The following is a 17,520-nucleotide window of genomic DNA, read 5'->3' as shown; positions in this document are numbered from 1 at the left end:
AAGGATGTTTATTTACCATGAAACCATATACCTTTTTACAAAAGACATTTTGACATGTCAAATTAGAAAAAGCACAGGTGTAAATGATACTACAAGCTTAGATTTTGGATGGAAGATAATGTTTTCTACAAAATGTTTTCATCAAACAACAAAACACAAAAAAAGCAAAATTAGATCCATTAAATTCAATTTTTCTTAAAGTTTTAAAACCTGGCACATCCATGGTTAAACCACACTGGTGACTTCACTTGAAGTCACCAATTTGATTAGATCACTTTCAGAACTCTGGGAGTGTACAAAGTCAGTCTATTTGATTGACATCTCCCTGACTCTCCTCTTGCTTTGTTGCACCTGATAGGGCAGGTTATACATTTATCACTCTTAATAGTAACCTCATACTTAAAAGCAGATCTTTGCCTAATCCTCAGTTTGAGCTCATATGTAATCAGCCTGATATACTGAAAATAATTAAACACTTCAGCTTTGTTGTCTGTGAGGGGACATTTGACTAGCAGCCAGGTAAAACATAGAACATGCAGATACTTAGGCACACAGACTAAAAATAAAATCAAAATAAAATCCATACATGTAGGCCTATACATCAAGTGACAACATATATGTATTTATGAATATGTTCAGCCATCGCCATTCAATCCAACCATCAATGGTTAAAAAAACATCATCACCCCATAATAGTTTTAATCATTAAAAGTATTTAACAGTTTGGTGACCTGGGAAAAAAAACTATTTACCCTGCTAGACCTTTGGTAAATCTCTGACCATGGGGGAGAAGCTCCAACTCTCCATACAGATGATGAAGAGGACGCGCTCAGATTACTCGAGTCGAAAATGTTTAAATGACGCACAAAAATATTTCCATGTGATGACATGGTGCGGTATAAGAAATATTATATTATGGAAAGCATATAATCATCAAGTGTTGAAACAGTCAGAAAGAGAATTTATGATGCGGTAATGCTGTGTTAAGAATAAACTCAAATGTGCGATCTATACCATGGCTTTCGGGGGAGCTCACTTTTTTTTCACTCTGGAGGGGGCAGACTGATTCTTCAATAGCTGCAAGCATGTAGGCCTGGGCTGTCTGTGAAAGTATCAGGCATGTTTGTCTTTTTATTATAATAAGAAAAATATTATTAATAATATTATTATCATATAGCTATTTGCTACAATTACGCTTCACACAACAGCTGTTTGCGACCCATCCTTTCTTTTCTCGTGAGAGGGAAGAATTTTGAAAAGTTGCGTGGCGCTGTGGAGAGCCCCCAGCTGCAGTCTACTGCATGGATCATGCTAATATCCAGCCAGACGGAACGATCACGAACTGTTTACAGAGCGTCGGACGTACTAGCGACACAACCTGTACCGAAAGGGGGAGTGGGGCGGTGGAGCGTACTGGGCCAGGAGGTCGCGGAGAGACCGGCCATCTGTGGTATCTGTCAGTAACTGTCCCCTCTGGCTGGATGAAGTCTGACACTCCCGAATTTACACATGGATCCATGATGATAGAGAAATATATAGAAATTAATGGCGATAAAGCATGCTGTCAATATTTTAGAGACCCCCCCAAAAATATCACAAATCATGCTTTTAGGGGAACTAGGCTTCCCCTGGCTCCCCCATAGTTCGCACCCTGAATAAACACATCAGCCTTCTATTGGTTCATAAACCCCTGAAACTGTCAAGTGAACGCACTTGCACAGCAGGATACAAACAAAAACAGCGACATTGCTTAATAAGAATAAGCCTCAACAGTAGCACCAATATTGCTTCTATGACAGAGTCCGCTGCACATAGCCTACTATATACTGAGAGAAGTTGATCCTGCTGCTGTTGTAAGACCCTGTTGAGACACTGGAGGGAACTAAAGTATCAAATTTTAGCTATTTGACCATCGGAAATGACAACAGAAAACACTGTAGTCAAACTAATGCATTGACTTGTATGTTTTGAGATTAAAAAATGCCTACAGTCTGTATCAGGTATTCTGTTGTATGTTTAATGGTAGATTTCACTCTAGTGCTGCAAATAATGATTATTTTGATTATTGATTGAGTATATAATTTATTGGTGAGTTATTGTTAAGTCTGTAAAATATCAAACAAACAAACAAACAGGAATGCCCACCACAAGTTACCTGAGACTGCTACTTTAATACATTTTTTATCTTGATGTTAAATTAAGTGGAAGGTGTGGCTTGTACTGACAAACACAGATTATTACCACCACACCACGCCACAGTTCCACCGAGCTGATTTCCTGATTTATACAATTTATGGTTGACTCTCAGCAGCTTGAAGTAACAACCACAGGTGGTTGTTTTAAGAAACTTCTGATAAAGCCATTGTATGCTGCCTGCATTGTCAAACAGAAAACAGACAAACTTAGCATCAAAGTTGGGGAAGCAAGTCCAACACCTAGCAAACTAGCAAGACAGTATTTTTTTTCTGTGGAGCTGGACACACCCACAGCTACAAGGTCAACGAATGTCTGAGATTCTACAGATGGCAAACAAATTAGTCAAAATGAAAGCTGGATGTGTAAGTAGGTGTTGCTCATATTAGCTGCAGTATAATCATTTTATACGGCAATATTATGTCAGGGCTGTTATTTCCAAAAATTAATACAGCTTTAAAAATCTTATTTCCTATTCCATTGGTTTAAAACTATCTACATTACAATAATCTGATGAGCAAACAAATTAGATAAGTTGAAGCCCAAGGGCAGTTTGACCTCATACACAGTGAATTATCTACCTAATTGAGTAATTGACAACTATGACTAATCTTTTGAGCATTAGCTTTCCATTAATAATATAATGAATTAAATAATTTAATGAATTAAAATCGTATAGTACCGACATCCCACTTAAATGCACTCAAGTGGCTAAAGAACGGCATGAGTCACCACTAAGCTAAAAGGCTCTACTTTAAGTGAGCCATCTCGGAATACACTGTCACATTGTGTTTCAGTACCAACCCCACTTAATTATTTCACAAAAGAAATACAATTAATTGACAATCAAATGTTAATATATATGGATGGAAAGCCAAGAGACAAACATAGGGAATGACGTAAGTGCTCTCTCTTATGAAAGCAGAAAGACAAGACATCAGCAAACAAGGATTAATTTAATTAGTTTCAAAGCTATTGTTCATTTTACTTGATTAGCAAGTATCATCCTCCTGAGGGTACACTTTGTGGCTGCAGCAGCTGCTCAATAACATCAGACAGTTAAAGAAACAATTATTGATTTTGTGCTGAATACACCATGAATAATTTAGCTACTAAAAATGGAGATGTAGAGCTAATTTCCCAGTCCCTTGGCTCCTCACGTATGCACAAAATAAATCAGTGAGGACCTAGTCAACAGGAAGAGCTCTTCAAACCTGAGCACCGGTGTAATCAGTGTAAAAGCAAATAATGGTAATTAGGATGCTCACTGCGAACAAAGACAAGTCGGGGAAGGGGAGGAACTCCTCCCGTCTGTCTAATAAGAAATCCTATTTCAGTTTCCTACTGAGCACATAATGCTAACACACGCAAACATCTGCATCCCTCTGAGACTGTAGCTCAGACCACATAACAAAGACCCTAATAAATGTCAAGGCTGAAGAATGTAGATTACTCAGTGGTATACTTCACGTGTCAGTTTCTCCATTTCACATGTTCCCTGAATAATATTTATTTTTATATTATATAGCATGCAGTAAAATAAATAAAGCACTTTTTAACTTGGCTGGATTGCTGACATTTGACAAGATATTACTATTAGTATGACCAACCAGGCTGATAATATGTGGGAGATTATGGCATGTCCACTAAATTTCCATTTAGCAACATTATTAGTGCAGTAACACTGAATTAAATGACTAGATTCCAGTATAAAAAAACACAAAACTTTGCACGGTTGCCAGTTTACCAGTCCATATACAGTATGCCTGAATCCTGACAGTTATCATTGACCCCTCACTGAAACCCATAGCTATTCTTCCAACTCGTTAACAGCCAAAATAAACAAGAGGCTTTAGAAGATAATCTCACATGTAGTATGTCAAAGAGATCCACATATATTTTTAAGGACTAACATTCAGCAGTTGATTATATTATATTTACAATGAATCCATTAATTTTATAATCAAGAATCAATCAACAATAAACATTTTTTCTCCATAAATGACATAAATGATTACTTTTCTGTTAATTGACTATTTGTTTTACCATTGGTTTTAGTAAGCCATAAGGCTTTATTAAACAAGTGTCAAAGCACTGTCATTGTGGAGCATATTAGTACTAGATGTCACCTGCAGTGCAGAACTTTTGTCTCTTCTTCTGGCAGTGAAGGTAACTACACAAGCGCATGCTTATGATGTTTGCCTGCAGTTGAGCTCACTCCAGGCTCTTGTTCAGAAATATAGAGGGGTTAGGTTTTTCCGTATAGTCTCTGCCATGCACCCCGGCTGCTTTTGCCCACTCCATCCATAAGGTTGCTCCAGAGCCATGTAGAGACAAAGTAGCTTTATCTATCCATTTCAATTTCAAGTGGCTTTATTGGCATGACTGCGTACACTGTTTTTCTATACAATCATACTATACAAAAATAAACAATAAACAATTCTCAATAATAAACATTATGTCTAATTGACCATTTTTACTTACAGCATCATGGAGCTCTCTACATGGCTCTGGGTTGCTCCCCCATTCAGCTCTGGCAAACCAATCATTGCTTGTTGATGTAAAAGCATCATTACACATTCATCTACAAAAGATCCAGTTATGAGATGTGCTTGTTCTATAAAGCAGCAACAACACAAGTATAAAAAACACAATACCACCTTCTTATAGTAATGTATACATTTTGAAAAATACATTTAACACGGACATATGTCCTCTGATAACTTATACTAACTGTAGTTACCTGACTTTAAATGATAATAGTGGTGGTAACTATATCACAGTTCTATAATCAAGTATGCCAGGTCAACTGAGCTACTTTTGAATAGCATAGAACAACCTAGAGATGATACTTCATGTAGAGGTGTACACTGCAGAAATGTACAACAACATATTAGGGAAACATACTGAGGTTATGACAGTTTGACATCATATTGACAAACTTTATAAGGTGGTATGTAAGGGCTAAACTGTAAAAACAAAGCATTCATTATTATTATTATTGAAATGCACACTGCGGTGAGAGGCTTTTATGGTACAGAAAAGTTAAGCATTGGCCCTTGTTCAAGCTCTCAGCTTCATTTAACCAAATTAAAGTACTATAAAGGCAGGTTCACTTGCCAGAAAGTTGCAAAATAATTATTCTAAAGAATTCTGGAGGTTTATTAGATATGACCATCTTCTTTTTTCTAAAGAAGCATTGCCATATATCATAGTCACCATATTTCACCATAATCATGTTCAATTCAATAAAATTTTATTCATATAGCGCAAATTCATAAAAGAAGTTATTGCACTTTTCATAGAGAAGGTCAAGAACGTACTCTTTGTAATATTATTTAGAGAAACCCAACAATTGTATCATGTGTATTTACATGCTTCAAAGTCTTTCAATCACATCAAAACTTTTACTAAAATGAGGGTTAGAAGAGTATCTAAATACCTACTCAGAATTAGTATTGTGCATAGACCAAACTAGTTAGTTATTTTTAACTTTTTGAGATGTCATTTCATGGCAGTATATTACCTCAGTTCTTAAGTGTATACGGATGACTTGTGCACACAGGTTTTTGTGTATGTATGAAAATCATTTTATGTTGGCAGGTTACTTTTTAGTTTATTTATTATGATAGCTGTATGTGTGAATTTATGAATGTTTTGTGATTTGCATTGTATGTGATATATATATACACACATTATTTCCTGGTTCATTATAATGTTTTTGGTGTTTGAATTATCATTTACTGCTATGGTCAACACTTGATAACTAGACTGTAGTTATGAGAAGAGAAACCAAATAATAAATACTCACTAATCCTTAGTAACACAATCATAATAACAAACACTGCGACAATAGTAGGTCACATTATATTGAATGTCAGTTAGTAACTTATTTGTTATCTTTGCAGCTTGACTTTTTTTATCTAATTTTTGACCAGTGTTCAATTCTAGCATCTTTTCGGTCTTTGAAATTATATCTGTAAATAAAAATATAGAGTAAATTCTCTCTTTTTTTACCTTAAAAACACCTGCAAAGATTTACTGCTGCTCCGTATCTCATAGCTCTGAGCTCAAGGTAAGAACTGCAGGTGACTCAGATGAGTGTATCAACATTTTTATCAGTCAGATCTTCTCTCATCTGGAGAATTGGAATCTGGAGACTTTAGTAAAAACATCAACCAAGTTAGGGGGATAAAAATAGGATTTTGAAAAGTGAGAGGTGTGTGGAATTAACAAGGCTCTTAAGGTTGCATCATCTGTTTCCAAGTTTAAGATTCAAATTGTTTAACACATCAGAACAAACAGTCTGAAAAATCATACATGTAAAGGCCAAACACAAAGAGGGATATCCATCATAGCTTGACTCATCAAAGTATTGATTGGAACGAGAGCTAGCTTGACCCACCTTTGCCACAGTGTTGGATAATGGTGATTTAGTTACTTACTTTTCATTCTCCCTCATCTGAGAGGCCAACATGCCCACACAAAACAAAAATACCAACTTCACAATTCCACAACAGATCAGAAATTGACCTTCTTTTACAGTGCAATTTAGACATGTGTTGATTTGCATTCAGTAAAAACCCTGTCTTCATCTTTTTGTGTCTCTCTGCCTTTAGAACATAAACTGAAGGGCATGTAACACTTACACACAGACATGAAGGCTATCCTGTAGTTGTTGTTCATCCACCCATACAGGATGGGATTGACGAACGTCGAGCACATAGCCACAATGTGGAACACAGTGAAAAGCAGCTTAAAGTCCTTCATATACAACACAGTGCTGTCAATGTCAACCGCCAACTGAAATGCATGCAAAGGCAACCAACTGACAGCGAAGACCACCACCATGGTCAGCAGCATCTTAGTGGTCTTCTTCCTGCGCTGATGGCGGTCATTTCGACCTCCATGACTCATGTGATTCTTCAGCTTATTCCAGATTCTGATGTAAGCAACAGAGTTGATGACCAGAGGTAAACCGTACTGTACCAGAAGTGCTGATATACTGTAGATGCTTCCGTTCATGCTGTTTTCCGGCCACTTCTCTGTACACACCTGAATAGACTCGCCTGGTGAAAGATCAAACGTCCCGTACTCCCTGAAGATGGCGAGCGGGCTGGCCAACAAGGCGCTGACGGCCCACGTGATGACAATGACCACAGTGCACATGTCTTTGGACATCTTGCTCTCCATGTGGTAGACGATGCTCCTGTGGCGGTCCAGGGCGATGATGTTCAAGGTGATGGTGGATACGTGCACTGCCAGGCCTTGAGCGCAGGGCACCATGAAACACAGCACCTGACCCAACTTCCACTCGCCATACAGAGTGTAGACGAGGGTGAAGGGTAAGCACAGCGTGTTCACCAGCAAGTCTGCCACAGCTAAGTTTACAATAAAGAAATTGGTTACAGTTCGTAGATTTTTAAACTTGTAGACGACATATATCACTAAGGAGTTTCCAGTGACTCCAAACAGTATGATTGTGCTGTAAGCGAGGATGAGAACAACTTGAACTCCAACCAGCTTTGTGCTGTCGTCCAGCTTCAAAAAGTTCTCATCATTTATTGTGCCTGTTGTTGAGCAGCAGTTGGAAGATTTAAGTTCAAGTTGTGAATCGTCCACTTGAGTTGTGTTTAGTTGCTCTGCTGTATCCATGGCTAACAGTCCCCATAAAGCAGTCTGTGAAAAGAGTTTCAGTTTCAGCAATGAACATACATGTTGTGACCCAGACAAAGTAAATGATATTCTGTTTTTATATAGTTCACAAGGAACCATCTGGCTGTTGAGTATTTCTGCAAAAACAATAGGGTGGAATCTAGAAAATTTTATTTTTAGCATTGCATTTACTGAAAAGGCACTGTGTCGCCAGACAGCAGTGACGCTGTAGAAGTATTATTTTCAACGCATGTGTAGATTTTAAGGAATTCAAAAAAAACATTTATTTCAATTGAGGCTGCACTGATGCCTACTAAATATCTAACTTGCATTACAGAGGAAGATCAACTATGATTTATGATGTGCATGTTAAAAGCACATGTGTATACATGTCACATGAGATATTTTCAAATATACTTGTAGCAGTGAAAGGTCAACCATAAACCAGCATTAAAACATGCCACACCTCTGATGTTATACAGCACATTTGTAATTTTTACATTTACATTAGTCTTGATAAAATGAAATAAACATCACATAAGACATACTGTAGATGATGCAGTCAGGATCCTGACTTATATATGTTTCACAGATACAACAAAAGCTATGGAGACTGACAGCAGTCATGGTGATTTTGCAGTAATATTATTTTCTGGTAATAGCTATCTTCAAATAAAAGTCAAATTAAACATTTATTAGCTATGAAGTCAGCCAGTCCAACAAAGGTGACATCTGATGACTTCATCAATCCAAGTCTTGCTGTTCTAATTTCCAGCTTTTATGATAACTGCTGTATGTGTGACTTACAGCCTACAATCAGAAAGCAGAATACACACATTCTTTTTAGGGTGGATTTTCCCTCACAAAGATCTTGGGCTATCACAATGAACGCAGAAACTATAGCCACATGCATTATTCGCTTGTTAATATTATTGTAGAAATATCGTCACTTCATTTATTTACTCTCTAGACAAACCGGACTATTTAACAGTGAAGATCACTGACAACCTGCGGAACAATGAACTGTTGTCGAAGTAACCTTTATGTGAGCTTTGGGAATATCCCATTCGGTTATTTTGAGATTTAATGAATTAGTAATGCCGAAAAAGTGTCCTGTGGCATTTTGTGATACTTATTTATAAAGAAATTACATTATAAGTGTGAAGCGTGACATGGGTCAGTAACTATAGGCTAATATGCAAGCCCACACTGGAATGGTACGTATCAAACGAAATATAAAATGCAAGATCAAGATCAAGATTTTTTTTACTGAGATTAAGATCTCACTCACTCACCTTGATCTGCCGAGTGAGATATTCAGATTCCTCTCATTGTTTCTGCCTCCAATAAAGTTTAGTGATAGCTTTTGACATGTTTCTTCTCGTTCCGGCGGCAACCAGAAAACTAAAATAATGTAATCCACTCAAAAACCGACGGAATAACCTTCTTCAAGGAGGAACAGCGTGCGCGCAACAGCAAACATTTGCCAGTGCGTACTGCAGCCAGTTTGGCATTGAGGGCGCATTACCTGCCCTGACAGACAGATGAGGCTGGTTGAGGCACAGGGAGGAGTCGCTCCTTTCCTGTCCAACATCCTCAAACCAAGAGATGATGTCTCTTTGACTTAACAATGGTTCTGCAGGCCTTTGCAGACTAATCCAGTGAAGAGCACACGAAGCTTTATTATTTATAGCAAATGCATGGTGTGGATCTGCATGACTTTATTTAGTGTGAAGGATCAAGCATTTCCTGCGGATTAAAAGGACAAAAATGAAGAGATTCTTAGAGGTAAAAACAGAATGCTTCACATGTCAGAATCGAGTGGGAATTACATGGCTACATCACCTATTATGAATGAATTTGACTGCAGAAGAAGGACTGAATACATGAGTGCACACATGGTTGTGTTTGCTTCTTTCAAATATCACCCATCCATTAATGATACCTGTGTCACAGAGGATCCCAGCAAAAAATGGGCAAGAGGCAGGGTTCACCACAGTCTACCACAAGACCAACACGCACAGACACACACTGTAGGGAGCACACACCTAAACAGAGTGTGCCATTTAATGAGAGGCACAATGAACATGAGGCAATAATTAATAGGCAAGTCTGCCAACAGCAACAATGTACAATATTGACAATAATGAGCAAATCTCAACACTGAGCCTGAAAATAATTTCTACAGAAATGTAACAGTAATGATGACAACAATGTCCTTTTGGCCCAGATGAATCTGAGTAATTAAAGCAAAGTGCCACTCTTCTGAGATGCTACAATCCAGAAGCTTAATCGATTTTACTCCAGCATCATCACTAGAGACCTCACATGAAGTAACCCTAACATTTTTTATTATGGTCATTGACAATGCGTTTACCATTTCAAGTGTAGCACATGCAGACCCATTTCAAACTGTTAAGCTTCTGGCTGGTAATTGGTTTTTCATTTGATTACCACTGTTATAAACCAAGACACCATGTGACCATTTGAAATTGAGTTACTGTTAGGCAGCATCCTTGGCAAAAGCCCACATCGCCTATAGTGCAACTTCACAGATGGTGAAGTAATGAGAAAAACCAGGAGACCCTGAATAAATGGGCATGTTAAGAGTTTCCCCTATGATTTTAGGAGGTGGAGCAGACTGTAAAGGAGGATCTTGTTTTAAAGTGAATGTCAGCACAAGAAAAAATTCTTCTTCTGTTGTCATTAATGAACCATAACAGTGTTTTAAATTTTCCCTTTAGACACATTAAACACTGCTATAATTGGTTTAACATGGTTTTCTTACATAAAAAGTAAAAAAAAACTAAAACAACTTTTTCTCCCTCATTGAGATGTTCTGGATCTATAAATGCCCACGCCCACCACTGCTGCCTGCACTAGGTTGACCATTGAAAGAGCATTGCGCATCAAGATGGCTAGCGTTAGAGGAAACAGATACAGCCATAGACCACATGCTTGAGCCTCCGTCAGACGAGTATTGAGGTGATTGTTGTGCACCAAAATCAGTGACTGGCAGATGTATCAGAATGGTAACTGTAGTTAGCTTTTTTGTGTTTGTTTACGTTGTTTGTTAGCTTGTTAGCTTGTAACTGGCAGTGACTGACACAGCGGTAGTGGTTGTGAAACATGCAATAACATCAGGTACGATGTCACAGTGCATTCACATTGTTACATTGTAATTTAGTAGTAGATAGTGGAAGGAAGCTCCAGGCTCCGGTTTACATCCAAAAGCAGTAAACTCTACTTTGTTTGCTGTCAAAACTGTTACTGTGGTAGTGCAAACTCTTACTCTCTGTACTGCTCTGTCTGGTCTGTGCTAGAGGTTTCAGGTATCTATGCTGGTGGCATTTGCTAGACTTTCAAATTTGTTACATACCAAATCTAGCTTGCCTGGGTTACATTTGAATCTCAGATTTTAGGGATGTCTACAAACTCCTACAGAAAGAGGAATTTGGAGACACCTCTAGTGACAGTAAATTAAAGGACTGATATTTAAGGGGATATAAGGTTTCAGGTCTTTAACTACAATTTATTAATATGCCATTTTTGCTGACTATTTTTGGCACCATTTTACATTTCCAGGCTGCAAAGGTTGTTCATTCATGACCTCATCTCAGTAATGTAACTTTAACGTAGACTTGTTCTTCACTGTGCTGGATTACATGACTCACGAAAGCATTGAGATTCTGCTAATAGATTTTCATACCGTAAAGAACTGAATGGAAACCAATGGACACCTGGAATAGAAAAAGTCAATAAAAATGTTCTAAAGCACAACAGCATAGCATAGCTGTGAGGTAATATTCATGTGACTTGTAGTAAATTGGATGAAACATGCAAATCCACAAGCAGCCTATGCTGTCACAGGCCAGAAATCTGTTAACTGGCTTTAACTGATTTTTATTTTTATTTTTATTTTTTGGCCACTTGGTTTCCTATTTCACATCGAGCAGACATGAGGCAACATTAGTATTGATTTGGAGTTGTTTTTCTGGCTGATGAAAGTAAATCCAATTTTCACTCTCTTTTTAGCTCTTTTTTGGTCTCTTTTTCTGTCAACTCCTAAGTAAGTAAACCTGGCTCTTAAGCTGCTATATGCTCCACCAGCTAGTGTCCAACTTCGTCTGTCTGACGTTTGCTGCTGGACAGGTAGCGTACAGTGGGCCCTTGGAGATTTTTTGCTGGAAACAGCAGCCTCCTGTGCCTGAAAACGAGCTTGTTGATACCGCTGAGACTGAATCAAAATAATAAACTTGTGGGCAGTAAAACCCACAGTAATACAGTAATTGTATTGTAGAGTTATAGCAATCATCTTCTTAACTCACGTCCTATAAATTAGAACTACCCATCTATCACTAAACAATAACATGCTGCAAGCTGGTGATTAGACACGACTGCACAGAGTAGTGACTGATAATTGATTTCCTCGATCTAAATAGAATAATGCTCCATAGATATCTGAAGTGACTGAAGCATACCTAAATACCTGCAGGAGTTTTAATGTCTTATACACTGTGTCTGTAGGGCACGTCAGCATATTTAAAATTCCCCACCGGTTCAGACTGTTACATTTTAACAACAGAAGCCTGCTTCCAAAATTTGACAACATTCATATTCTGATTCATTAAACCTCCCCAGATGTCCTCACCCTGACTGACATTGGCTCTCCCCTAAGATCCCAAAAAATGACATTACTTTAGATGGATACAACGTTTTTTGATGTAATCGAAGATATAAGGGAGGCGGAATTGTCAATCTGCCAATCCTGCCGTGGCATTGGAAAACTGAAAACTCTTTTAACGTTGTTGCTTACAGATATGATAGATATAGACATTAAAACAGCTTCAGACCTTGGTTCTCCCCACAACTCTCCAGTGTCTTCCACAATAGAGACAAAGCCTGGTCCAAGGATAGATCCAGTGGCACGATTGAGGCCTGGTTAACCTTCAGGCAATATGAATATAAATTAAACATCTACAAAAGTTCATTACATTCACTTCTCCAAAAGAGAGCAATAAGGATTATTCACAACGCTGGGTATCGAGAGCACACTCACTCATTATGCTTAATGTCGAAATTATTAACAATTCATAGACCTTGTGAAATATCAAAAAGCCCAAATACTGTTCAAAGCCAAAAATAACCGATTCCAGAGAAATATGCAAATATTATTCAGGGTGAGAGAGGGAGGTTTGAATTTAAGAGGGAAACACAATTTCAAAACAAAGAGGACACGGACAACCAGTAACGGTCTCAATGAGGAACCATACAGTCTATGTCAGGAACTAAAGCAATGTCCAAACGTAAATCGGTTTAAAATTAGGTATAAAGATATGGTTTTCACAGGTTACAGGGATGAAGAAGGTGGTGAATAATCAACGAGTGTTATCTGGGGCTAGCATTTATTTTCAGTTTTGTTGTTCTTGTTGTTTTTTTTTAAATATTTGATGGACATTTTGAATTGCTTTTTGGTATGACAAAGTAGATATGTAAATATTAATTTGGAACACGTGTAGATTATTTATGAGCATTTGATTTGTGGACAAGGGGTGGTATTAAATCAGTTTTATTTTCTTCTTCCCACTCCTTTTCGAATATTTAAAGAAATTGACAAGAGTTTCAAAAAAAATCTTTGTATTATTTAATCATTTTGTTTTGTTTATTTGATTGCATTTTCTTGACAGATGTTTCTGTTTTATTGGAAATAAACACATAATAATAATAAAGAAACATCTGAACCAGATTGATTTGGAAGGCTAAATCAAATTATTATCAGTCAGCTATAAAAAAACACCATAGCATCACTTAAGAATCACATTCACACCTTCCACTTCAAATCAAACAAGCATCTGGTCTTATTACTGATAGACCTTCTGTGGCTGACGCTTCTAATCACCATTTCCGGTCCATTGGTCTTACTTAATATGTCTGCTTATTCAGCTGTAGACAGAGACCATATCTCTACAGCTAAGGAAGTCCCCAATGCCTCAGTTTCTTCTGTACATTATTTTTATTTGGTAGGCAGTGAAGATATCTACAAAGCAGCTCTGGTTAGGTTAAAAGCTTGTAAAAACTCTGGTAGAGATAATCTGGATACATGTCTTCTTCATCTAAGTGCCCCATTAATCTGTCTCCATTTACCACACACTGTATGTTTAACCAAACCATTTTAACAGGTATGATTCCAGCTTCATGGAAAAGCACCTCAGTAATACCCTTGCACAAAAATGGCATTCTTCGATCTTCTGCCCAATATCACCTACTCAACTTATTAAAAATCTTAGAACATTGGTAAGTTTACAACTACACACCTTTATTGACTCAATTAACTTACAACAGCCACAGCAGTCTGGTTTTTGCCCGGGTCACAGCCAGTCAAAGTCTGTTAGTTAAGATAGAGCCACATGTGTTGACCTCGAAATCTCAGACTGTTGTTGCTGTTGGTACTCAGTCAAGCTCTCTTAACTTTAGAAATTGGTTCTGTTCTTGGTCCTGTGTTCTTTACATTATCCATAAACAACGTAATTGTTACTAATCAATAAAATTTTTGCTGATGATACCATTGTGTATACGCTACAGATGCCACCCCAGCCCAAGTCCTGACTCGTCTTCGGTCTGCCTTTGATGTTTTCCAAGTATCACCCTTTATTCACAGCCTACTTTTAAATGCAGAAAAGACCAAGTACATGGTATTATCCCCCTACACCAGTGACTCGAATTATACTGCTATTACAACTTTACATGCCACATTTCTCTTGCTAAGTCCTACACATATTTAGGAATTTGGCTTGACAGCAGACTATTCTTTAAGATTCACATTCAACATTTGACTCAAAAACTTAAAATCAACATCATCAACAAAAAAGCAGGCTTCTTGTATAGAATTAAAGAATGTTTGTCTTCTTCCAACTATAAAACTATTGTGCAATCAACCTTCATGTCTGTCCTGCAATATATCTGATATTCTGTACTGTCATGCTGCTCCATTACCATGTCAGCAGTTAAATCCATTGCATCACAGTGCATTACACTCGATCACAAATGAGAAATTTCATACTCATCACAGTTCTCTGTATCACAAAGTTCGATAGACCTAATTACAGCCAACAGTTTTTCCATCCATAAAGCTCGGCTGTTCCAAACTTCTGCTTCCAAACTCACATCTCTTCTCTCATTTAAATCTAATATCTATCCCTCATGTACGCAATAATGGTGACAGAACTGGGTTCAGGTACAATGCACCTCATTCATTTAGGTATTGCTGCTCGTTGGTCGTCTTGTGAAAACATGATGCGGCAGATGTCCAAATTCAAACCCTATGCTACAAATTACATGATTTCTCAAACCAGGATTTCTTATTAGCTTTTTGTTTTAGATGCAATAATAACTTTAAGGTATTTTTATTGCCGTGCAGGTTTCACAGCCAGGAAGCAGGTGTGTTTACTTCAATCTTTATCTGAATATCAAGAGACACTAGAGTCTGTTCTGAATCTAAATGAGATGATCATTGTCCTTCTCTTTCTGTCTGTTGGATAGCTACTTGTCTGTTTCAGTATTCGTCAAAGTTACTGCAGTTTCTGCTGTTTCATATTTACCCTTAGCGTTTAATAGATGTGGTAAACAACAATTGTACTGTTTCTCTTCTACATGTCTCGCCTCTTATCTGATTATCATAACTTGAATATGTACTACACTGTCATGAAAATCACAAAATTTGAGTCGTACCACAGAGCATGAGCTGGGAAGTATTGTAATGAAAATTTAATGGACATGCAGTAACCCACATTTTGTGTGATTCAGAACTTGGTTTCCAACATCTTCATGTAAAACTAGTTTTTGGCATAATTACAGATATATATTCTTGATTGCTGGACAGCACCATTTTAGTCCAACTGTTCCATCATGGTAGAATCTACATGGTCTATGGTCCAGGTTCCAATTATGGCTCACATTTGAGAGCAGAACATGCGTATGACACACATCATTATTTTCTATATACCCTGCATACCACCAGTGTCTTCAAGTGTATTATTGCAAATTGATGTACATCTATAAGTTCTGATACACTATTGGCTAATTTTCCTGCTTCAGTGGGCATCCACTCTCCACACTGGCATTGATTTAGATAAGTATGATGTGAAGAACAGTGATGCACTCAAATCAGATTATAAGCAAAATAACTGAATGCAGTATAATAATAATTGTGTTGTATACTGCATCTGAACTTGAATTGAAATGTTTCAAAAAACACCACTGCTGGAAAGATTATTGTTCAATTGAGGAACTACCAGTCTTTCAATGGTGTGGGAACCATTTCACAGCTGGAATGTTTGGGCTGTAATATCCCTCAAGGCCGTGGTGAGGGCGAAAACTGTTGGAAATAAAGACTTACTGCTGTGCTAAAATAGCAAACACAAAGAAAGTCCCAACTCTTAAAGCACAAGATTGATCAAAGAATATCAAAAGCATGAATTTTTAATAAACAAATTAATCAAGACTAAGAGTACAGTAAACTTGTTTTCCTTGCAATGGTCCTTATGAATGTTGCACATTGTAACCATGTTTATGCTTAGAGCAAATCCTACTTCATCCTAGAGACAGACTGCTTGTTTGTGCTCTCTGTATAGATTCATTCCACTCTGTTCTTACAGAAACAGAAAACCTGATTTCTAAAGCAGCCATGTGATCCAAACATGTATTTATTTGTAGATAAATAAAGGAGACCCTTGACACCATGTGGAAATATAGATATGAAAATCAGATTTCCCTCAGTGGATCCAGGTTAAAAGCTGAAAGGTTGCAATTTTAGAGGTGACAAAACTCAGTTACTCTTCAATCTCAGCAAGGACTGTGCACCTGCACACTCGCTTAATAGAACTTGGGGGCTTCAGCCCATTACATCAGCCTCTCTTAAATCAATACATAGTGCTTCTCTGCAGGATTAGTGCCTAAGTGTAATGTCAAGGCAATTATCCTTTGTTAACACTGGTCTTTACCTGTGTTAATTAGGTTTGATGCCGAGATACATTTATACAGTTTAATCCCAGTGACTTTTTACATCTTTTATCAACACGTAGAGTGAGAGGTTCATAGGAAGTAGTATTAGACAAAATAATCTTCCCTCAAGATCTACTTACTATAGTAGGTTATCATAGATGTGATCATGGATGTCAATATAAGTAATACTATTTTATCAATAAACATCATTGTATAATTTCTGCCAACAAGCAAAATGAAATGTTTAAAGTTTGGGACATTTCTCCCTCATAAGCTTTTACATTTCTTTCTTTGACATCCTCATTGAAACCAAGATGCAGAAGAAGATAATGTGCATCTTGTAGGTTTTTAAAGGTACCCAGTAGAGATTACGTGTAAAGAACCAAAGTTATGTTTACATTTAATTTTTCTTACTAAAAAGCAATGTATGTGTGTGGAGCAGCTATTGCGCATGCTCCATGCCCTTGACAGGCCTTTGAGGCCAAATAAACATATTCAATACATTTCCTTCTTCACAAAATATTTCCAAAGCCAACTTTTTTAATATTTTGAAGCTTGCCTTGTTTACATCCATGTTTACATCAGCTGGCAGTCTTCTTCGCTCCCACCTGGCACATTGCTATGTTTTTTGGGCATGTAATCGCCACCAACTGTTGCTGTTCTGAAAATATC

At 37.4% G+C, this 17,520-nt stretch overlaps 1 protein-coding gene across 1 annotated transcript; it reads right to left on the bottom strand.

Moving 5' to 3' along the window:
- Positions 1 to 6,308: 6,308 nt before the first annotated feature.
- Positions 6,309 to 7,863, bottom strand: npy2r (neuropeptide Y receptor Y2). The gene has a single exon (XM_038714818.1). The coding sequence runs from the start codon at positions 7,846 to 7,848 to the stop codon at positions 6,745 to 6,747; it is 1,104 nt and encodes a 367-aa protein (XP_038570746.1). The 5' UTR covers positions 7,849 to 7,863; the 3' UTR covers positions 6,309 to 6,744.
- Positions 7,864 to 17,520: the final 9,657 nt, after the last annotated feature.

The sequence above is a fragment of the Micropterus salmoides genome, unplaced genomic scaffold, assembly GCF_014851395.1.
Source record: "Micropterus salmoides isolate LMB-PRFRI ecotype aquatic unplaced genomic scaffold, ASM1485139v1 Ms_hic_scaffold_12, whole genome shotgun sequence".
Classification (NCBI taxonomy): Eukaryota; Metazoa; Chordata; class Actinopteri; order Centrarchiformes; family Centrarchidae; genus Micropterus; species Micropterus salmoides.
Note: the sequence above shows the minus strand (reverse complement) of the source record. Positions and strands in the feature narration are given on the sequence as shown.